Source organism: Phalangium opilio, unplaced genomic scaffold (genome assembly GCF_054372755.1).
Source record: "Phalangium opilio isolate 3A_F unplaced genomic scaffold, DU_Popi_V2 ptg000032l_1, whole genome shotgun sequence".
In the NCBI taxonomy this organism is placed as follows: domain Eukaryota; kingdom Metazoa; phylum Arthropoda; class Arachnida; order Opiliones; family Phalangiidae; genus Phalangium; species Phalangium opilio.
The window spans coordinates 4,848,033-4,871,827 of NW_028324159.1; the positions used below are offsets into that span (position 1 = coordinate 4,848,033).

Here is a 23,795-nt window from a genome sequence, read left to right on the forward strand (position 1 = left end):
CCAAGAAAGTTAAAGCTCGAGCAGGAATTTTACCAGAGGTTGAAAGAAGGAAAGGAAAAATGCTCGAAATAGAAACCATTAACGCTGTAAAAAGATTTTACGAGTCGGATGATGTTTTCCGAATGTGTCCAGGTAAAAAAGGTTTGTATATGTCCGAATTGACGGAGAAAAAGTACACAAACAGAAAAGGCTGATTATATCGAACCTCAAGGAAGTTTTCTTACATTTCAAAGAAGAAAATCCCGAAACGAAGATTGGATTTTCAAAATTTTGTTCTTTACGACCTTCTCATTGTATTCAAGTAACGTCAAAAGGAATGCACAATGTTTGTTTGTGCGAAATTCACCAAAACGTAAAGCTCATGTTAATAGCCATGCCGACGAAAATGGATTAAAAAACTCTGATGCTGAAAGTAGTTTGTTCTACCGAAAATCGTTCTTGTATGCTTCATCGGTGTGAAAATTGTCCTACGAAAGAGAAATTTATCAACTTTCTTACATCATTATTCGAAGAAAAAGAAATCGATGAAGATGACTACATCACATATAAACTATGGGCCCACAAAGAAGGACAAACAAAGCTTTTAGATATTCGTGAAAATATGTCTGATTTTTATTAGCAATCGTCAAATATGATGGATAAAATAGTTCAGCACCACTTCGTAGCCAAGGCTCAAGCCAAGTATTTGAGAGATATAAAAGACTCGCTAAGGGAAAATGAGGCGGTAATATTGCTGGACTTCGCGGAAAACTTTTCGTTTATCGTACAGGATGTCGTTCATGGTTTTCATTGGGAAACATCACAATGCACCATACACCCCTTTGTGATCTATTGCAAAATCCAAGGTACCATCAAGCCATTTAGTTTCTGCATTGTGTCTGATGAAATGGATCATGGAGCCGCCACTGTCCACTGCTTCCTAAAATTTCTTATATCAGAATTGAAAACCACCTTTCCCGAGTTGCAACATGTAAATTATTTTAGCGACGGAGCCGCATCACAGTATAAAAACTGTAAGAACCAAATAAATAAATGTATGTACAAACCAACTGGATTTTGGCCTAACTGCGGAGTGGAACTTTTTTGCAACATCGCATGGAAAAAGTCCATGTGATGGTATTGGCGGTACAGTAAAGCGCTTGGTTGCTAGAGCTGCTCTTCAAAGAACAGTAGAAAATCAAATCATAACTCCAGTACATTTTTATCAATGGGCTACTGAACACATTAATGGAATAGAATTTATTTACGTGACAAAAGATGACGTTAAAACACATAGAATTTCATTGGAAGAAAGATTCTCTAAAGCTTCAACTGTGGTTGGAACTCGAAGTCATCATAAGTTTATTCCTGTGTCAGACTCCGAACTCAATATGTACTGATTGATTTCAGTTTTTTTCAAAGTATCATTTTTTGTGTAAATGCAAAAACGTGAATTTAGTGCCCTAGGAACTAAATAGCAGGGTCAATTTATATATCAAAAGAAAGCTTATTTAAGCATCTATTCAAATATGTTTTCAATGAAAAAATCGAAGTTGTTCCTCGGGGGTTATGGACCCCCGAATGTGGCCCCCAAAAATAAAAATAATCCCAAATGACCGGGAATTAAAAGACAAGCGTTAAAGATAGAATAAATCTGAAACCATATTCGGATTCTACGCTTCAAATACTCTATAAATGATATTTTTTATGAAATTATCTCAAACAATGAAGGTAAGGTTCGACTTTATGTTTAATGGTACGAAAATGAATGTTCGAAGACTCGGAAAACGGGGGGTATTTTCAAATTGCAATAATTTCTGAATCAATTGATATTTATCGCTCAAAATCTACAATTGTTCATTATTTGGCCACAATTTAGTGTGCCTAAAATTTCATGATGATCGGCAGACCTATGATGGGACGAGTTGTCTATCAGTCGTAGATTGACCCATTAGCCAACTTGCTAATTCAAACAAGGACGATCCTTGATTCAAATTGCAATATTCCTGTGTGGAATAAGGAATTCTGTGTTAATTCAAACAAGGACAATCCTTGATTCAAATTGCAATATTTTTGAGTGGAATAAATCTTTTTGGAATTGTTCGCGAATTACGTGTCAAGGACAGGGTTGAAGGAGGGGGGGATCCCGGCAATGTTACATAACAAGTCACAATTTGACCTAAAAACCTATTAGATAGTATATATTTACTATGGAAGACATTTCATATTAGGATTACCACTAAAATGTCGACTAATTTCTTACGATTTAGAGAGAAATAGACCAGGAAGTTTTATAGTCTCAAAATAATACTAAACAGGGGTTAAAACAGTTTGTTACGTAATTAAGAGGGTGAGCACTCCCGATTGTTACTTTTTGTTGTGGGGGGGGGGGGTTGCTATTCAATTGTTTTCAGGTCTCATTTGGTTTCATGGCGCTACACTCTAAGAAACAGTGGTGTGATTCAACACCTTTTTAACTCTTTTTGATGGTGCTAAATTCAACACCATTTCTAGTGTGGGTTAAATCACACCCCTATGCCCAAAATTGAAAAAAGAGATTTTGAAATTATGAGTGTTATAAGACTCCTTTTAAAGCGTTATTATACACCGTTTTAGGCGCTAATATACACTCTTAAAAGTGCTTATGTACACTCTTTAAAGAGTATACACTCTTAATAGGGTTAATATACACTCTTAAAAGTGCTTATGTACACTCTTTAAAGAGTATACACTCTTAATAGGGTTAATATACACTCTTAAAAGAGTTAATATACACTATTAAAAGAGTTAATATACACTCTTAAAAGAGTTAATATACACTCTTAAAAGAGTTAATATACACTATTAAAAGAGTTAATATACACTCTTAAAAGAGTTAATATACACTATTAAAAGAGTTAATGTACACTATTAGAAGAGTTAATATAGTCCTTAAAAGAGTTAATATACGCCCTTAAAAGAGTTATTATACACTTTTAAAAGAGTTAATATACGCCCTTAAAAGATTTAATATACGCCCTTAAAAGAGTTAATATACGCCCTTAAAAGAGTTAATGTACGTCCTTAAAAGAGTTAATGTACGCCCTTAAAAGAGTTAATATACGCCCTTAAAAGAGTTAATATACGCCCTTAAAGAGTTAATATACACTTTTGAAAGAGTTATTATACACTTTTAAAAGAGTTAATTTACGCCCTTAAAAGATCTAATATACGCCCTTAAAAGATTTAATATACGCCCTTAAAAGAGTTAATATACGCCCTTAAAAGAGTTAATATACGCCCTTAAAAGAGTTAATATACGCCCTTAAAAGAGTTAATATACGCCTTTAAAAGAGTTAATATAAAATTTTGAAAGAGTTATTATACACTTTTAAAAGAGTTAATATACGCCCTTAAAAGATTTAATATACGCCCTTAAAAGAGTTAATATACGCCCTTAAAAGAGTTAATATACACTTTTAAAAGAGTTAATATACGCCCTTAAAAGAGTTAATGTACGCCCTTAAAAGAGTTAATATACGCCCTTAAAAGAGTTAAATACACTTTTGAAAGAGTTATTACACACTTTTAAAAGAGTTAATATACGCCCTTAAAAGAGTTAATATACGCCCTTAAAAGAGTTAATATACGCCCTGAAAAGAATTAATATACGCCCTGAAAAGAATTAATATACGCCCTGAAAAGAGTTAATATACGCCCTTGAAAGAGTCACTATACGCTCTTAAAAGAGTCACTATACGCCCTTAAAAGAGTCACTATACGCTCTTAAAAGAGTCACTATACGCTCTTAAAAGAGTCACTATACGCCCTTAAAAGAGTCACTATACGCCCTTAAAAGAGTCACTATACGCTCTTAAAAGTGTCACTATACACTCCAAAAAGACGTAAACACTGTATTAAATTCTTTTTTAGCGAAATTTTACACCCTTCAAGGTAAATTGACGCATTCAAACATCTTACATTTAAGCGTATTGACGAAAAAAAAAGTTAATAGAAACACAATTTTAAATTTTAATTTACTTTTTACAGTGTAAATTTAGCAGATCTCCCCCTATCCACAGGACCTAACGCTTTAGTTTGTATTCTTTCAATGCGTTTAAATTTAAATGCAAGAAAATTAAAAAAATTTATTTGACTTTTCCACATTTTAACAGCTTGTCAATGGTAGATTTTACAATTTTACATGGCTTTGTATTACTTAAGTCCAAAAAAAGGTGTTCGAAAAAAGTTAACGTTTTTTTCAAACAGTGAAAAATCCAATAGCTGCAAACATAGCTGATTATAGCTGTAATTAAATCGGTGCATTCAATCACAATTACACCATCGACGTGAATTTTAAACGTTTTTGAACCAATAATACTTTGCTCGTCATAAACAATGACTGGCTCAACGGGGATTAGCTTGATGTTCTTTAAGAATAAAAAAACAAATTCTTAGACACTTTGATAATTCCGAGAACTACTGTATACACTCATATGAGCATATAATTATACTATTAGAAGTAAATAGGAGGAAGTACGTCTCCAGCTTAAGCTAAGGCGCCCTTTCACATAAAAACACGGTTTGTGGCGCAAAATTTGAATTCATCTGATCAGAGAGAGGCAAGTTATGGAGAGAAATTTTCTTACGTGTTCCTCCAACTTGCCTCTTTTTGTACAGAAGAATTCAAATTTTGCTCCACAAACCGTGTTTTTAAGCTTTTTGCCTATAGCAATAAGCTTATTATGCAACCCCTGGAAGCAGGCTGGCTGGCAAGCAGGCAGGCAGGCTGTTTCGCGTTCGCGTACATTTTCGTAAATTTAAATTTCGCGGCAGAGCTCGCCGGAATTTGATTCTCCACCGCATTAGCGACATCTATACTAAATTCGATCATATTTTCGACGAGAAAATGCGGTCTTTCGGAGCTAGCGGGGCTCGAACTTACGGGTGACTGACGACTCCGGTGTGGGATGCGGATACGCTACATTTGAGCCACTACGATTGTTGTTAAGCTTTCGATATTTTTCCTATACTTTTCCACGCCTTTGCTTATTGGTAGCGGGAATGGAACTGGCGTTGCCGGTGTGAATATCCCTTATTTCGGGTTTTGTTAAAGACAATATCACACTGCAAAAAGCGTTAATATGCCTTGGGGCATTTCTTGTTTATGGGAAAAGGGCCCCTTACACTAGCCTCAGCTGGAGAAAAGTACTTCCCCCTATTTACTTCTGCTACTATGGGTTTGTGTGCTTGCTAGGTAGAAGGTGGCGTGTCCTAGAGAGAAACTATAGAGTACGAAACAGCGGCGCGACTTTATGCTGATGCTGATTGGGTGTCAAAAAGGACTTCATAAATGTCGTTTAGAATAAGCCCCGCTGCCTTAACTAGCACGATAGTGACGCTAATTCATGATAATTCGTAGTAAATAATTTTACCTTTTCCCAACAAAACATTTTTTGGTAATTTTCTCCAAAAAAAAAGGGAATTACTAGTAAAATTCCCTCGTTTCTCGCACCTACAAATGTAAATAATATCATTAATTGTTTTGCAGACTTCGAACATTTATATTAACTATATATGTCTTAAATTAATTATCTATAAGATTATGGAAAAGCTACAAAGTGTACAATGCTTTGGAACCTATGGATACCACCATGAATTTATTTATATACATCCCTGAATAAATTCATGACTTCACGTTTTAACTCCGTTTATTAATCATAGATTTATATAGTAACACAACGATATTGAAAATTTACATACGTTTTTTCTCTAGTTTCGATGCTCCGTTTGAGATTTTTTCAATCACCTCTGCCTTTAAAAGTTTAGATGTATGTTTTGGTGCAGTTTCCCAGATTTCACTTCCATAAACTTTCAGAGCATGCTGGAATTTTTCATCTGGGTGTCGGTTGGCAATTCTTTGAAATTCTAAGTTAAGCTATAATAAAACGTTTTCCTTTTTAAATTTTCTCTCCAATTTAAGTACCTACATATATATAGCATTATATTACCTGGCGATAGTCTTTAAGAGCTGGGTATTCCACCATTATTTCCAACACCCCAGCCATTTCATGTATGGCTGATGCTCTGGATGCGAATGTTCTTTCCATCCTTGAGTCAATGGCTTCTAGGTCTGGATTCTTATTTTTTATTTCAGCTGCCATAAATATTTTATGCTTAGCGATGCTCATATCATCTTCAAAATTATCTTGAATCTATAAATAAATTATAAAATTTGTGAAAAATAAAGGTTTTTTAAGGTTCAAAATAATTAATGAACTTTACGACAAAACGGTTTTCCTTGGACTTTTTGGTTTTTTTAATTTTCGCCACTGCAGAAGAAGATTTGGTTGATTTAATTCCAACTTCAGCGCTGCTAGTCTCGCTTGTATTAACAGAATTCGTGGAAGTACCAGCCAATGATTTTATTGGCGAAGACTTGTTTGTTTCCATAACGTGTATGTTTAATGAGTCTTCGCTGTTTAAAGAATCAAAATCGTTTCTTGACTTCTTTCCGTTTAAATTAACTCTTATTCCATCATCAGAATCATCCAATAAATGTTTCCTTTTATTGGCCACTGCTTCATCTGGCAAATCAGATTGTATTTCATTCGTGTTGTTAGAGTCTGCTTCATCTGGAAAATCAGATTGTATTCCACTCGCGTTATTAGAGTCTGCTTCATCTGGAAAATCAGATTGTATTCCACTCGTGTTGTTAGAGTCATCCGCTTTTGGTTTCTTTTTGCTGGCATATTTCGCCCTTTTGTCGGAAATGGAACTTGTTGTAAGAGTTCGTCGAAAGTTCTTGAATTTGTTGCATAGTTTGTTTTGCCATTTTTCCTACAATATGAATTTACTTATAAATACTGGCCTTCAACTTTGCCGGATACCCACTAAGACATTTTTACGCGATTCACGCTCGTGCGCCATTTGAAACATATAAGCGCATGAGCGCGAAGTGGGTAAAAATATCTCAGAGGGCATTCGGCTGTCTGTCAGTGGTCAGATAGACTAAACTCACGAATCCACATCCTGCATCATCTTCCAAATGGGGAAGTTTTCGAAGAGTCATCTTTGCTGTATGCAAATGCGATGGAGGGTACCTAATATAATTTAAATGTAAGATGGTTTGCATTTTTAATTTCACAATACTTTTATTTAAAAGTTGCTTACGCTTCATATTTTGAAACAAGGTCGTTAAAAACCATAGAAATGATTTCTTTTTCAACTTGTTTTTTACCCTTATCAGGCAGTTTCTTATAAATATTAGCATCTGAAATATGTGCTGGGAATGTAGGAAGTACATACTCAAGAGCAAAATTGGCTCTTGAACCAGAAACGGTTAATGATTTTCTTTTAATGCCAATACACCTAAAAATATAATTTTATTTAAAATGTTCTGAACATAAATTATATCTACCATAAAAAAATGCAAAATTACCAAGGTAATACCGGTTCATTTACACCTGCGTTTGACTCTGAAATAGTCGTAGCGTTAACAACCGCTGGCATTGGTTGCGCGCCATCTGATACAGGCACTGGTTCCTCTGATGTTGCTGAAGCTTCACCAGCCAAATATGTGGATTTATGAGTCTATTTAATTTCAATATGAAAAATTTACGTTTAGTTTGTTATAATTAGCCTCTTTGCCTTATATTAAATTTTTGGTTTAATTTTAACTTAGATATTTAGTTAAAGTGACAATAAAGTATTAGGCCTAGATTATAGAAAATTAATTGGAAAGTGAAATTTATCAAAGGGGTAAAGTTGAAAGAAATTTGCGACAAAATTAAAAAAAAAGTAAATGATAAAAAGCTGTCTAGCTGAAATTGTTTCATAGTAATATCGGTAGAGAGGGGAATAGATTGTGTAACCCCTGATTTTATAGCGCTTTTGCGACAAAGGGTGCTATCACGGAGAATGGAGAGATGCCACTAATGTAAGAGATAGAGGGGTACGTGGGGAAGATCACTTCAGTTAAGGAAGCGTTTTAAAAAAGTATTGTGCGGGACTGAAATTACTTTCTACTCAGACATTTTACTTGGAGGGGGGCAGGAAAGCTTCTTGACATAATGAATGCTGAAACCTCCCAATATGGCTGCCAAAACAGAGGTAAGACTTACGAGGGTGGGACGTATGACTCGCCAAAAAGGGGGAGGAGCTAAGGTTCATGACATGATTTACACGTACGTAGTTGTGGGTTAAATGCGGGGGAAAACTGAAACCCACCAGTATGGCCGCCAGAACCGAGGTAAGACTTATGAGGATCGGACTCAAAATGTGGTACGAATAAACCTTCATGGTATTCATCAGCTATTAATTTACATATTTTCTTACCTTTTCTACAACTTTTATAACCATTTTGTTCTTTAAATGGTTCCTTCCGTGATGTTTACAAAGGTTTTATAGTCATCATCATAAATCTTTAATTAAAGAAGATTAATTAGGTTTATGAAATGAAGCTTTTTCTAAATACAAGGAGCTAGTCATTCTTAGATTCCCTGTACACTCGAAATATGTACTCCACAAGTTGCTTGAAAGAATGTTTTTTACATAGAAAGTGGTTCTTAAAAGACATAATTCATCCGAGGGGAAATCCACAAAATTTTGCGCATCTAATTTTTAAAATATGACGTAATCAATGCACAAATGCGTCGTTAAGCATGAAGTGAATTTCCCCTTGAAGATTGTGGAGGAAAACATAATGATCCTCGAAAAAATTATCCAAAACATGTATAAAAATTAAAACTGACCTGATACAGCAGGTTTCCACCAGAATATTCCATAAAATAATTGCGATTTAGCAATAAAAATTCTTTCAAATATTTAAGTGTTCTGCCACTCAAGTTCACTTTATTCTTATCCTCGCCTTTGCAAAGCAGAATCTCTATTTTTTCCGCTTCCATAATTACTATTTAATTCCGATAATGAGTGTTAATTTATAGCTATTCCGTTAAATTCACAGTTTAATCCCTAAGACAAAGTTATTCGCAGCCTAAGCCTTAGTACATGAGTATGGCCGTTAATTACAAAGAAACACTCGACCTTAAACTTGCACGTAGTTAACCGTTTTTACCATGTTCAGTAAAAAATAAGCCATGGCTCACGAATCCACAATGAAATCTTTAGTATGATCTCTCACTGGGGAAATTGATGTTCGACAGCATTCAATGTACAAAAGGCTGCTCCCTGCCCCTCCTCCAGCATTTGTCTAAATTAAAAAAAAACTGAAAACTCCTTCATATTTCAAGGAGAGAGGGATGGTGTGGTAATCAGCGTTTAGGTAAGGTCGTACAGTACGGAATTGCAAAGGACGCCCCCTCTGTCTTAAAAATAGAAGATATTTTTCAAACAAATACAATGACGCTACGCTGGAACACTTAACATTCGCCTACCGAAGGGTTAGAGCGTGCACAAGGTATACACTGGGTCAGTTTTAGTGCAGTAAGTAGCTCATCATCATTGTCACTCCATTTTTACCTCATTTCGCCCTGCTTTTTACACTATGAACTCTTTCGCGCTTTCGCATCTACAATTTCCGTCTTCGATTGGTTTGCCGTTATTTATAGATCTTATTCTCACAATTTGTTTGTTTTACAACTAGCTCTAAATTGAAAATTACTAAAGGGATAGTAACCTTGAAATCGATCATTACATTTTATCTCGAGACCTTATTTTTTCGAATAGAATGTGAAAAAAAAAACAACCACCAATTGAGAAATGTTTTGAGAAATATTTAATTACAATTACGGTCACAAACCACGGAATTCATCACTATAAGTTGACGCCTATGTTAGGTCATCGACGTGTCTTGCATCAACATTACAAACGGGTCTTATCTACAAGGACCTACCGGACCTGCAGTAGAATCTTCTTTCCAACTTTAAAAATGTTTAGGAATTTAAAATAACATTGAATTAAAACTATATAAAACATTGAATTAAAACTATATAAAACATTGAATTAAAACTATATAAAACATTGAATTAAAACTATATGAAACATTGAATTAAAACTATATAAAACATTGAATTAAAACTATATAAAACATTGAATTAAAACTATATAAAACATTGAATTAAAACTATATAAAACATTGAATTAAAACTATATAAAACATTGAATTAAAACTATATAAAACATTGAATTAAAACTATATAAAACATTGAATTAAAACTATATAAAACATTGAATTAAAACTATATAAAACATTGAATTAAAACTATATAAAACATTGAATTAAAACTATATAAAACATTGAATTAAAACAATATAAAACATTGAATTAAAACAATATAAAACATTGAATTAAAACTATATAAAACATTGAATTAAAACTATATAAAACATTGAATTAAAACTATATAAAACATTGAATTAAAACTATATAAAACATTGAATTAAAACTATATAAAACATTGAATTAAAACTATATAAAACATTGAATTAAAACTATATAAAACATTGAATTAAAACTATATAAAACATTGAATTAAAACTATATAAAACATTGAATTAAAACTATATAAAACATTGAAAACCTTACACGCACAGAGTCAAAATTATCACTACTATCAAGAAGAGATATACAGTATATAAATTCCTTCTTGCTACTATCACTTTAAATAGTGGTTTTATTCGCCAACAGCAATAGACGTAGGGAGGGAAACTCACATTTTTTTACGAACAGTGATAAAAAATTCCGTAACGTACTCTGTATAACTTGAAAACAAGTGGTTATTAGTTTTTAATTTATGATTAGAAATATTTTCTTAGATGAGATGTTACTATCAAAACTTTGAATAGTTTCAAGTTCAAGATCCGTTATTTTTCTCTGAATTTTCCAAATAAAATGGCACATAGCGATTTAAAACTATTTAGTTGTGATAAATGCACGTTTTACGCGAAAAACTGTCATTATTATTGACTCATAGAATTTCAACATGAAAAAGAAGCTAATTTTCGTGTAATGTGCAGTATTGATTCATGTGGCCGCGTTTTGAAGAAAGTGGTGTGTTATAGACGACACCTCAAGAAAAATCATTCTTCGGCGCTTCAGGAGAATTTAGATGACGCTGATGATGCCATCCCCCATGATAATGACATTCAAGAAGAAAATAATCTAGAATTGCCTTTTGACAATTTAATGGACGTGGATGAAAACTCCCACAATATAAATGCAGCTTCACATTCATTTGATTTGAAAAGAGCCATCCTTTTAATTTTACTAAAATATAGCGAGCAACACCGTTTGGCGCATTCAGTAATTAAGGATTTAACGAATGATTTGCTAAATTTATGCCAAGAATTATTAACTGCTCAAGCCAAAAAAATATTTAACGGTGATGAAAACTGGGACGAAAATGAGTGCAAAGATAAGATTTTCAGCGATATCGAAACTGTGAGTGCGGTATTCGAGAGTTTAAATTCCGTACATAAGATTAAAACTGTGTGTGTGACAGAAATGGGAATGGTTGAACCTACTCAAGTGAACTTTGCTCTTTCAGAAGGCTCTATCAAAACTCGCCATTTTCATTATGTGCCTTTATTGCGAACTATTGCTAACCTTTATAAAAAACAGGAAGATTTTAAATTTCACGAAATTGCGACTGCTGAATCTGAAGTAGGCCTGTGCGAGTCCAGTTTTTTGGGCTTCGAGTCGAGTCTCGAGTCCTAAAAAAAGCTCGTATAGAATATCGAGTCGAGTCCTTTAACTGGTATCGAGTCCTCGAGTCCTAAAGTCAGCTTCAAAACTACGTCTCAAGCCCAGTGTCGAGTCCTGATAAATTATATCAAGTCCCAGTCGAGTCCTAATAAATTATTTCATGTCAAAATCAATGCTAAATATTTTCATATCTTTTATTTTTTACTCTTCTTTGTTAAAATATCACAGCTTGGATATATAAAAATAACAAACGTCAATAAACATGTTAGTATTTTATTTTCTCATTTATTTATCAAAATTTAAGAAACACTTTTAGTAATATTGTCCTCATATCTTTTTGAACTAATGGAATAGGAATATTAATTATTATATGCAATTAAAAATAGCAATCTTCACTTGCATTATCTTTAGAGAAAATTAGCTATTTATTTCAAAAACGAATTAGCTATCTCCACTTGGATTATTATTATCACAAAGTTAGGGAATAATAATTATAATTTTGAAATTATTCTCCTTGCATAACTTTTGAACTATCTTGACTTTAGATTGTTCCAGACAATAATTAGTTTTATGAAATTTTTTTACTCGTAAGGTAGAAATTTTTTAAAATGGGTTTTAACTTTTTGAACTAATGGAATAGGAATATTAATTATTATATGCAATAAAAAATAATAATCTTCACTTGGATTATCTTTAGAGAAGATTAGATAATTATTTGAAAAACGAATTAGCTATTTAGAAAAATGATATTCAACATTATATTTCCCTCATATTTTTTGAAACTAAAGGAATTCAATGGCAAAAAAATAATCTCCGCTTGGATTATTATTATCACAAAGATAGGAAATCACAATAACAATTTTGAAATTATTCTTCTTGCATAACTTTTGAACTAATCTCGACTTTAGATTGTTCCAGACAATAATTAATTTTATGAATTTTTTTCATCTCGTAAGGTAGAACTTTTTTTAAATGGGTTTCAAGTTTTTGAACTAATGGAATTGGAATATTAATTATTATATGCAATTAAAAATAACAATCTTCACTTGGATTATATTTAGAGAAAATAAGCTAATTATTGAAAAACGAATTAGCTATTTAGAAAAATAATATGCAACATTATATTTCCCCTCATATTTTTTTGGAACTAAAGGAATTCAATGGCAAAAAATAATCTCCGCTTGGATTATTATTATTGTCACAAAGTTAGGTAATCATAATTTTGAAAATATTTTCGTTACATAACTTTTGAACTAATCTCGACGTTAGATTGTTCCAGACAATAATTAGTTTAAGGAAATTTTTTCATCTCGTAATGTAGAACTTTTTTAAACCAGGGTTTTAACTTTTTTTAACAAGCTTTTAAGTGTTTGGCTCAATTTTTAACAAAACATTTTGCATTTTAAACTTTTTGATGAATTATTTCTGGGTTCGAAGCAAGTTGTCATGAAGGAGGGTAAGTTGTTCTACATGTTCTGAAAGCAGAGATTGCCTTTTTTTGGTCACAATGTCTCCTGAGGTAGAGAATAACCTTTCACTTGAGGCAGATGAGGCGGGTATTGAAAGAAATTTTTTCGCCAGATTGGCTAGCAATGGAAAACGGTTTGCCTTTTTTTTCCAATACTTTAAAATATCAGAGTTTTTGGTAATATTTATTTCGTCCAAATAAGTATTTACTTCATCGCTCGCATTAAAAATGGACTGGTTCGAATTGTCAGATTTCTTCAGTTTTTTAGCAATAGTTTTCCATATTCCCTGATTCTGAGACTCATTGGCGATTGAAGATGTTGAAGGTATCTGCTCTCCAATGGATACCTCCACTGAATTTTCCAAAATGTAGGCGTCAAGTTCGTTCTTAAGGATTTTTTTTGCATTTTTCTTTTCCGCAGAAGTAAGCAAGATTGTTTTGATGCGTGGATCCAACAACATGCACACTATATACAACTTTTCATTTCTGTAAGCTGGAAACCTTATCCTCAAGGACGTTAAAAACTGACTAGCTACGTTGATGTCCAGGCCCGGTTGTAGACCATGGCTTAGCTCTGTTAGTTCACGTTCAAGGTGGTGCAAAGATGGAAAAACCAGATTCATAGTTGGATATTTATCAGCAGATAGATCTCTGGTAACTGTTTCAAAAGGTTCCAGAACTTCAATAAGATGACCAATTGAGTACCATTCACTGCTAGTTAAGCTTTCAATATTAGTAATTTCCAAGAGGACTTGAGATAGCGGTTGCCTAAGCTCGAAAAGTCGTTGTTTCATGAAAAACTGACTGTTCCACCTCGTTTTACAATCTTGGATTAAATGCTTTGTCTTTGATCTTGGAACTTGGAAAATCTTTTCTTGAGCTTCATCCAATAATTGGCTTGATTTGTAGCTTGATTTGAAATGCCCCACGATCTTGCGACATTTCTCAAAGATATTCTTAATAGATATTCCATTTAACACCATGCTATCTATAGAATTATTGACCACTAATTGAAGTGTGTGGCAAAAACACGGTATGTGCATCCACTCAGACTCTATGATAGCTTTTTTGATATTAGCGCCGTTATCTGTTACCACGAATATTGGAATTTTTGCGGCCTTCTCAACTGGAATTATGTTTTGTAAGATTTCATGTATGGACATTTGGATGTTATCTGCAGTGTGGTTTTCATAGAAGGGCAAACAAGCGATTGCGTAAATTTTTGGTGTGAAATCGTTTGTTGTGTAGTGACAGGTTAAGCCCAAAAAACTGTCGTTTGAGTTAGACTTCCAAAAGTCGGATGTAAATGACAAGGACTTCACGTGGCTATCTATGGCTTCTTTCAGTTCCATTTTCACTTCACTCATCATTTTATCATAGAGCTTAGGAACTACGCTTCTTGAAAATGTGGTCCTGGATGGAATCTGATATCTAGGCTCACACTCGTGAATGACGGCTCGAAAACCAGGGTTTTCAACCAAACTATAGGGCTGGAAATCTATAGCTAACATTCTACCAATAGTGTTTGTAATAAGAACAGCCTTCGGGTGTTTAGGAGAAAACATCGTCAGCCTGGCATAGGTTTCTTCAAGAGACAATTGACGTTTTACAGGTTCAGTTTCTTTTTCGCACTCTATCAATGCTGAATGCTCTTTCTCATGCTTATGTAGTAAATGCTTACGCATACTGGACGTATTTCCATTATTGCAATTGATAGGAAGTTTACACACAAGACAAGTGGCAGTAGCCGCAGGCCGATCCTGAGATTCTTGTATTTCAAAATAGTTCCAAACCTGGCTTTTTTTCAAAGATCGTTTAGCTGAACTTGATGCCACATCTTCAATCTCTTCAGTTGCATAAGTTGTCTCTATCTCATGTTCATTAATCTCACTATTTTCATCATCATCGCAAATCTCATCGTCATTAAATCTTGAAGCCATTTCGTCGTCAACAAACCCGTAACTGAATACTATTAATAGTTTAATTTTAGTATTTTACATAATTATATTATAAAAATTATAATAGGAATACTTACAAAGTATAAAACTTAGTGCCCACCAGTCACAACGAAAATGACGCGCAGTAAAAATAATCTTAAGTTTTGGTTTTGGTTTCTTCTAGATGACGTCAAATTTTAGTCCAATCACCTGTCTTCTCTAAAATCTAAATCGGTAAAACCCCACTAGATGCCGCGCTCTACTTGAAATTCCGGGTCACCGAGTTCAGGGGAAATACATGGATAAAGGATGAGCGTGAGGAATTTTTGTTTTCACGCTAGAGGGTAGGCAACTCCCTATCTCTGAAGGCAGTTTATTCGATATATACTTTGTTGCTGCTTCGGTTGTCAGCACGGGAAAGCTAGGCCACTATGTAATGTAGATTTGTGCGTGCTGACTAGAGAGGAAAGAAGAATAAATTCTTTATCCATGGTACATATTTTTGGACTTGATATGGTGTTAAGCCTCGGTTCGAGTCCTCCTCGAGTCCAGTAGTGAGGTTTTTTGTGGACTCGAAACTATTCTCAAGTCCTAAAATTTCGATTTTCAAGTCTCGAGTCGAGTACTCGACTCGAGACTCGATCGAGTACTCGCCTTTGATCGAGTACTCGCACAGGCCTGATCTGAAGGCGCTTTTGTATCCCATTTTCTTAACGCATCGTTCTGCGAGAAAATTGTCCAAACTAACCAAGGCAATTTGCCAGCACCAGAAACTCTGCATCTTCAAATTTATTTCGATGAGTTTGAGGTTGTGAACCCTCTAGGATCCAAACGGGGAGTTCACAAAACTTTGGGGTGCTATTTCACAATATTGAATAGAAAATATAAATATCGCTCAAAATTGGAAGATATCCATCTAATCTCGCTAGCCAAGTCTCAGGATATTGACAGTTATGGTTGGAGTGAATTCCTTAAGCCCCTTTTATACGAACTGGAAATCTTGGCCAAGGAAGGAGTCCTTATTGAAGGTTTAGGAGTACACGTAAAGGGATACGCTTCTATAATAAGTGGTGACAATCTCGGCCAGCACAAAATAGGTGGTTTTGATCCTTATTTTGGCTCTGGCAGAATTTGCCGATTTTGCATGGTTGATAAGTCAGAAATCAGCACGAAACGGACAGAAAAGGAGGTGGTTTTGAGATCCATAAATAGGCACAAGTACCATTTGTCATTCGTAAAAAAAAAATCCAAATGAATCCTCATTGTATGGCGTAAAAAATGAAAGTCCTTTGATGACTCTTTCGTACTTTGATTTGACGGAACAACTGGTTCCTGATATTATGCACGATTTACTCGAAGGGGTTCTCCCATTTTTGCTCAAACGAATTTTAAACAGTTTTATACGTGAAAATGGCGTATCTATCGAAGATATTAACAAAATTTTTGAAACCTTCCCTTATGGAAAAACCGAAATCAACAAACCACAACCTCAATTAAGAAACTCCGTTTCTGGGAATGGTAATCTAAAAGGATCAGCCAGCGAAATATTTTGCTTCTTCAGGCTTTTCCCATTAATGTTCGAAAGATACGTAAGCGACGATAGTTCTGACTGGAAGATATACTTGAAGCTCCGCCAAATTTGCGATGCCTTATTTGCAGAAAAAATTCCATTTCCCCAAATTGATCGGTTAGAAATTTTAATTGATGAGTTTATTCAAAGTGTTGGAGAGCAATATGGGTCTGATAACATATCACCAAAATTTCATTACTTAATACATTATCCCAATTGTATTCGAAAATTTGGACCGCTTTTCCCTATCTCGTGTATGAGATTAGAAGCCAAGCACGCGAATTTCAAGGACATAGCAGAGAACAGCAAAAACTTCAAAAATATAACAAAAACATTATCAGTAAGGCATCAAATGTTTGAATGCTTCAATTCTTTAGCAACTGAAACAGAAGGCATTCAAAAATCCAGTCACGGTAAATTTTTAAAAAGGAAAGAATTCCCCATTGAACTACAAAACATGTTGTTAGAGAAGTTCCCACAGATTGAAAACCTGTATAATGTTACTTCAGCTGTTTACGACAATGTATCGTATTTAAAGGAAGGGCTCCTTTTAATTAATATAATTAACCCACGAAATCTCTGGTTTGTCGAGATAAAATATATCTTAATTATAAATGGTCAAATGTATATATGCGGTTTTATTTTGAAAACCAAATCTTTTCACGCAAAACTTCATTCATATGAAATAGAATCCAGTTCAAACCAGTGGGCAATGTTCAAGGCTGGTAAAGAAATGCATTATCATCTGCTTGATAAATATAAGATTAGAAATGAATTTTATATTTGTCCGAGGGGCGGTTTTTATTAATCTGTCAATAGGAGGTCAAATAAATTTGTTATAACATTCAAGTTCCCCGTCTTATTCAATAACAATGAAGGTAAAATCGCCAAGGCTTTTGAGTATATAATTTATTGAAAATATATTTATGCAATGTTTTCGAGTGTCTAGCCACTCGGACTGTACTAAAGTGATTATGCGTAGTCTTTAAAAGCCTTGCCCGTGACAGTACTAAAATGACTACTCAATCATCAATATTAAAATAAAATTGTAATATTTTTCATGTTTCATAGTCGTTGGGCAACACCCACAGCCCCCTCTGAAAATATAATTATGTTTTTAAAGAATGTTATGACGTCAACGATATAAAACAACCTCAATGGTACCTGCAGGCTATTGTAAAATATCCAAGTTTTAAGCATGCTTTTGGAAAGAACCTATTTTAACACCATTCATTACACTTTTATATGTATGCTCCTTATTTACCGTAATTTCAGTGTTCAACAACACCCTTAAATGTGCTGCAATTTTTTAGTTAAAGGTGTATTATGAAATAACACCGATATAACACTTTTAAAACACCCCAATTTCCTAGAGTGTATTTTTGGAGTGATAAACGTGTAACATTGGTGTATTATAAAATAACACCGATATAACACTTTAAAAACACCCCTATTTTTTACAGTGTACCTACTGGGAGTTCTGTATCAATGAACTTTGTTGTTGTCCATCAAGTTCTGTTGTCTAGATGTATGTTAATGTCAGGAATTTGAACTAATTGAGGATTTCTAGGCGACTGATAGTGGATTCAAAATTGATAAATTGCGTTTAATTTAAAATAATTTACTGCTTTAGTCGATGTGCGACAAAAATTACGTTCACAACCATTTTCCAAACGATCCCGTTTAGTAAGTCTTGGCCAAAAACCGAGCTTCGGGCAAAGTCACTGGATGTGTGGTATAAAGTGACGTTCACAGCCATTTCCGAAGCGATCCCGTTTAGTAAGTCTTGTCCAAAAACCGAGCATCGGGTGAGTCACTGGATGTGTGGCATAAATTCAAATCTGCTCCAACCCAGCTAGCAAAATATGGTCCATTGGCTATCCTTTGGATATGGTTTCTGGATATAGGTCTCATCCTCAGGATGTCCCAAATCCAGTACTTGACGTATTCTGGATATTCAAGGGACATCCAAATGTCTTCAAATCTATGTGCTTAGTTTGTCATTTGGCTGGCCATGATGACATCCCAGGGATGTGTGGGGGTCATATAAAGGATATCCATACAATATAATATTACTATCCGTTGGATGCTGTTTCACTGGATTTAAAAACAGATATTCTTTGGTTATCCTTGGGAAAAATGTATATTTTATTTCATCTTAAGGTTAAAACAGAGGTTACACTTAAGTTTCTTACATACTTACTAGGAAAAACATTAAATTCGCAAGAATTTTTTTTAACATTTTTCATTCCTCATTTTTCATCACATATTTTTAAAAATTGGCCTGAATTTGAATTGCTATTTATTTTTGATAAATTTAAGTACTATATTTATTTTAAAGAATTTGAATTGCTATATATTTTTGAATTTCACATTTAAACTACTAAAAACCAAATTTATCTTCCAAATATGGACCAAATATTGCTTTTGTTTTCCAATTATGCTTATTATAATATTTTCAATTATATTTGTCAAAATATAGTTTGTTGAGAACACCCTCTTAATTTTTAAGACTGAACTATTTCAACATGGGTAGAAATTAAATTTTGAATTAGTTACTTTATCTCTTAGAAAGTTTTCATTGTATTCAAACTAGGTAAATTATAATAATATAATATTATAATATTTTCAATTTCCAATCCTCTTTTAAATTTAATACCTAAAATATTTGACGAAATTAATTCTAGTTTGTTGAGAACAAATTGAAACATACTAATTAAATCATCCACCAAATTTTTAAGACGAAATTATTTCAACATCGGTACAAATTAAATATTGAATTAGTTACTTTATCTCTTAGTAAGTTTTCAAACTAAGCCAATTGTCTATCTTCATAATTATTGACAACAATTATATATATTAAATTTCTTACGTTAGCTAATGAAATATGAAATTTGAAATTAAGCACGCATATGCTCGTTTAATTCTTGGTGATTTGCAGTTGGCTGTATTTTTTAGATTATTTTCATCCGAATTCATGAATTAATTTCTGTTTACAAAGAGATATTAGAATTCAAATTTGTTCAAATTAATTCGCTAACTCGTATCGTACCTTGATAATTTGTTCTTCGGTAAATTTCTGTAAAAATCTTGATACCACGTATGTTCCACATTAATTTGCTCCTGATACCATTTTTCTCATGACTGCATGCAAGAGATGAATTTACTTCATTAGAAATAAGTTTCAACCATGAGTGAATATCTCATAGTTATTCGATCAGGCGGATAAGAATATATCCAGCGATTTCTTACGCGCCGTAAGCTTCGGAAGCCTATACGAGCCTGAGCTGTGAGACGCGTTCAGCTTTCCGGAAGAAATCGCGCTGGATATACTATTCTTATCGGCCTGAATAATATTTAGGGAGATATGATTCACTCATGATTCCATAGAAACATTTTAAAAACGAAGATTAATAAATACTTTATATACGTAGATATGTATTTGATTTTATCGTTATCTTAATTACTGAGGTGTTCCAATTGTGCTGCTGTTTAAAATATGAAAATTAAAACAACAATTTGCAGTCCAAGAATTAATTAATAAAGCCCAAAATTACAGTATTATCAGTCATCCTTACACGTACGATGTTAAATAACAGACCAATATTGAGATATTGTCCTATTAGACAAGTTAAGGAGCGTGAAAATACTCTGGATATTGAATTATATATCTAAATATATGAATTTGAGGTAGAATAGCGGCAAAACTAATTTAATATCACATTTTCCTATACCCACGCTCGTAATGGCGGCTTGGTCCAACGGAATTTTCTTTTTCAAAATATTATGCGCCAGATGGAGCCTCGGTTTTCTTATTTCGTACTTAGTATGGGGTGTCTTCGAAAGATGGCGCAAGCCCATGATAATCAATAAGGAAACTTTTTTAATGAGGACTCTTTTGAGTGTGTTAAGTAATTTTTGAAACAACTTACGTACTGCTGCCAGCTGGTTCATTTACGGAAAACTAGTAGTTTGGAAGGAAGGAGGAGGTTGGGGAGTGGGGGAATTCAAAATGGCAGGCGATGCAGGCGATTATAAGGGCCGCTAGTGTAAGCAGGGCTACCATGTCACTTTCCTAAAAACATACTGAGTCGGCCCTCCCGGTAATCCTTGATGAAACATTGCCTTTAGGACCAAAGAAACTATTTATTTGTTTATTGGAATCATTAATCTACGTGGTGCGTGGTCCTAGACGCGAGGGGGAGGGGGTTGTGTTATACCTTCAATGCTGCTTTCCCCTCCCCCGTTCCACTTAACAAGTTGAGCAAGGAAATTGACTCTATAATAACGCCTTTTTTTCAGGGTTTTTTTCTCTTGTTCAGACGAGCTTTCTAATAATTACGATGATAAAGTTGTTTTTATCATTTTCAAATATCCTAAAGATTACCCGGAAATTCCATACTTTACCAAGGCAAAAAACACAAATGAAACGAAATAATTTTAATAATTTATGGTTTAATGCAGAGTAAGAACAGTGTTTAAAAATATACTGACATTCCATTGAAATACATATGTTCAAACTGAAACAGAGAAGCAGATATTATTTAAACAATATTGAAGTCATTAGTTAGTGAAAGAATTATCTTAAACTAAAAGTTGAGATCTATAAAGTACTTTCTATTTTTTTTTTTTAATTTTTAGTTCTCAAGTTATTCTTCTCGCAGTTAAATCTTCAGTTCTTACATACAATTAGTTAAAATTTTTAAGTTTTTTCTTATTAGTTCAAATTATTTAGATTTTACTTCTTGTTAGTTCAAAATAATTAATTTTATTTCTTGTTAGTTCAAATTATTTAGTTTAATTATTAAAGATTTCAGTTCTTCAGTTCTATTAATTTTTTTCTACAAAATTCAAAAGAGTTTTATGACTATCGTTAATTACTTAAAAACAATATGCAGATACATTCGAGAAAAATCCTTTGTTAGATCTAAATTTTTTAACATTAAAAATAGTTCCTTCATATTGAAAACATTCTTTGCAATATTATTCAAATTTTTTGTTACTTTTTAAAATTTTATCGTGTTAGAAAGGTATACTTTAAAATTTTATACGCAATGAAAAGTATTGAAATTTTTTAAAGAGAGAATGAAAACTCGTTTTGCTTGAGTATGTGCAATACAAAATTCAATACCTCTGAAAGATTTAAAAAATTGAAAAAGCTCATATTTAAAACTATCAATTAAATATAAATCTATTTTAATACTTACAAACACATATTTGGAGGTATTTCTTCAATGTTTCACTATCCATGTGCGTCATTATAGAACATCAGTTAAAAAAATCTTTTCATTTTGCTTTTACCCTCCTTTTATTGAGCAAAAGTTTGTTTTCTTAGCGATTGATACTTGATTCTTGAGATTTGATGCGGTCGGAAGCGTGCCTTAGCCTTGACTTAATCTCATTTTCTATCTCACTAGCAGTAGTATCAAAAGTTTTAGTTAAAATAACAGTATCTGAGAAGTAAAATTAAGATTTATGAATTAAGGATTGAGGCGTACAAACATTGTTGAATGATGCTGAAAACAGTTTCTCTCAACTTACCCATAATAACACTAGTGATACGAAGATCACTGAGCTTTCGTTTTCCTTTCTTACCATTCCAGTTGTAAAGAACAGCGAGTTTGTCAGAGAATGCTTGAGAAAAAACACGCTTCACACTCTCTTTGACATTTCTTCCTCCTATCTGTTGAAGTCCTCGTTGCTGAAATGAAAGAATGTGTTTGAATGCTATAAATATTTCAATTGTTGCTTCATACCAATTTCTGCTTCTTTTCATCTTCCTTCAAATTTTCTTCAAGCTGCGATAATTGATCCAAATCTGATAGTGGTAGGCCGAATTCACTAATATCGCTTTCTTTGGCAGGTTCAGAATCAATTACTGGATTTGATGATGATCCTCGTTTGACTAAAACTTCTATCATGCCCAATAAATCTTTCTGATTATATTTTATAATTTCCAAACTTCTAGTAACGTCTTTTACCCAGCCTACGAGTAGAAAAATAAACCTAAAACTAACAGTCTATAAAAAGATTATGTGATATTCAAACTCACTCTCTTTCACCATAACCATCCGGTTCTTTCTGATCAGACTTTCACCTTCATCGTGATGAGAAGCTGTTTAATAAGTTAATGCTAGATGACTGGCACTAAAAAACTTGATTCGTCACTACTTACTAGGTGTTCTAGTCGCAATAAAACTTGATGACGATGATTTAGACACAGAGTTTCCTTTGTTTCTCGGCGTCTGGAAACCTTATTTATTTTTATATTACAAACTTAAATTCATAATTATTAACCGTTCTAATCATAGACATACCTTCATCAGTATTAGAATTAGCTTTGGGTTGAGGTGATCTGGAATTACCCCTTTCTTCGAGGATATCATCATGAGAATCTATACAAAGAGCCAGGGACAAAATAAATTTACAAGTACTAGTTCTAAGGTCAATGCTATAATGACTAACTATATTAATAAATGGGAGTTTCGATATTATCTTATTTGAGAAAACTTTAATCGTAGACCTTTAATTCCGCAATCTAACACACGGATAACAATTATCGAGGGAAAATGAGCTACTTTCATAAAATACGTTGTCCTATCTATTTGTAGTGGAATTAAATAAACATTTGAAATAATTATATCACCTTTATCTGCAACAAGTTGACTGTTGCTAGGTTTGCCTAAAATGGTTTTAAAATATTTACTGTGTTGAAGTTCGTGACATAATATAAATTTAATACTTTTAAGAATTTCCCCTGCATTTTGTGTTTCATGCGTCTCATCCTTATTGCTTTCATTGCAGGATGTTAAGAATAAATTTCAACATTAAATACATGAATATTTATAATAAGTAAACCTAGACTTATTTAAGATGGACTGCTCGTGCTTCGACTCTCAGAAAAAGATATTCAGATTAAAACGGGAATTTACAACAATATTTTTCATGTAATTATAAACTATGTGAAGGAATGAAGGCTACGAAACATTGGACACATATAATTCTCTTTCTTTTTAAGAATTTCCGTTGTGAGAAAATTTAGGTCAAGTTAATTCATTCTTCTTAAAATTTCAGATTTCTGAATTTCTCTACTAGTTTGGTTATATACAAAAAACTGTTTCCCATTGAAAGATGGAATATATTTAACGTAAACTCTACTGTCCACTATAACAGCGCTCAATTCTTTTACGGCCCTTT

At 33.2% G+C, this 23,795-nt stretch overlaps 2 protein-coding genes and 1 long non-coding RNA gene across 3 annotated transcripts; all 3 read right to left on the reverse strand.

Annotated features, from left to right (window-relative positions):
- Window positions 1–5,156: 5,156 nt before the first annotated feature.
- Window positions 5,157–8,326, reverse strand: LOC149685362 (uncharacterized). The gene is made up of 8 exons (XM_089871022.1): window positions 8,296–8,326; window positions 7,400–7,551; window positions 7,132–7,329; window positions 6,980–7,061; window positions 6,244–6,798; window positions 5,970–6,173; window positions 5,722–5,896; window positions 5,157–5,473 (listed from the first exon to the last, which is right to left on the reverse strand). Exons 1-8 carry the CDS (start codon window positions 8,317–8,319, stop codon window positions 5,343–5,345), a joined length of 1,521 nt encoding a protein of 506 aa, XP_089727148.1. The 5' UTR covers window positions 8,320–8,326; the 3' UTR covers window positions 5,157–5,342.
- A 4,716-nt stretch (window positions 8,327–13,042) lies between these two features.
- On the reverse strand, window positions 13,043–15,031 carry LOC149685363 (zinc finger BED domain-containing protein 4-like). The gene has a single exon (XM_089871023.1). It carries the CDS (start codon window positions 15,029–15,031, stop codon window positions 13,043–13,045), a length of 1,989 nt encoding a protein of 662 aa, XP_089727149.1.
- Window positions 15,032–22,499: 7,468 nt separating this feature from the next.
- LOC149685364 (uncharacterized) lies at window positions 22,500–22,929 on the reverse strand. Its single transcript, XR_016384071.1, has 3 exons — window positions 22,774–22,929; window positions 22,651–22,713; window positions 22,500–22,584 (listed from the first exon to the last, which is right to left on the reverse strand). It is a non-coding gene; the product is annotated as an uncharacterized LOC149685364 (long non-coding RNA).
- Window positions 22,930–23,795: the final 866 nt, after the last annotated feature.

Coding starts and splice junctions, on each gene's coding strand:
- LOC149685362 (XM_089871022.1), bottom strand. CDS start 8,319: ATGGTTATAAAAGTTGTAGAAAAG. Junction 6,174..6,243: donor CCAAGGAAAACCGTTTTGTC/GTAAAGTTCATT, acceptor ATTTATTTATAG/ATTCAAGATAATTTTGAAGA. Junction 5,474..5,721: donor ATCGAAACTAGAGAAAAAAC/GTATGTAAATTT, acceptor TTACATTTGTAG/GTGCGAGAAACGAGGGAATT.
- LOC149685363 (XM_089871023.1), bottom strand. CDS start 15,031: ATGGCTTCAAGATTTAATGACGATGAGATTTGCGATGATGATGAAAAT.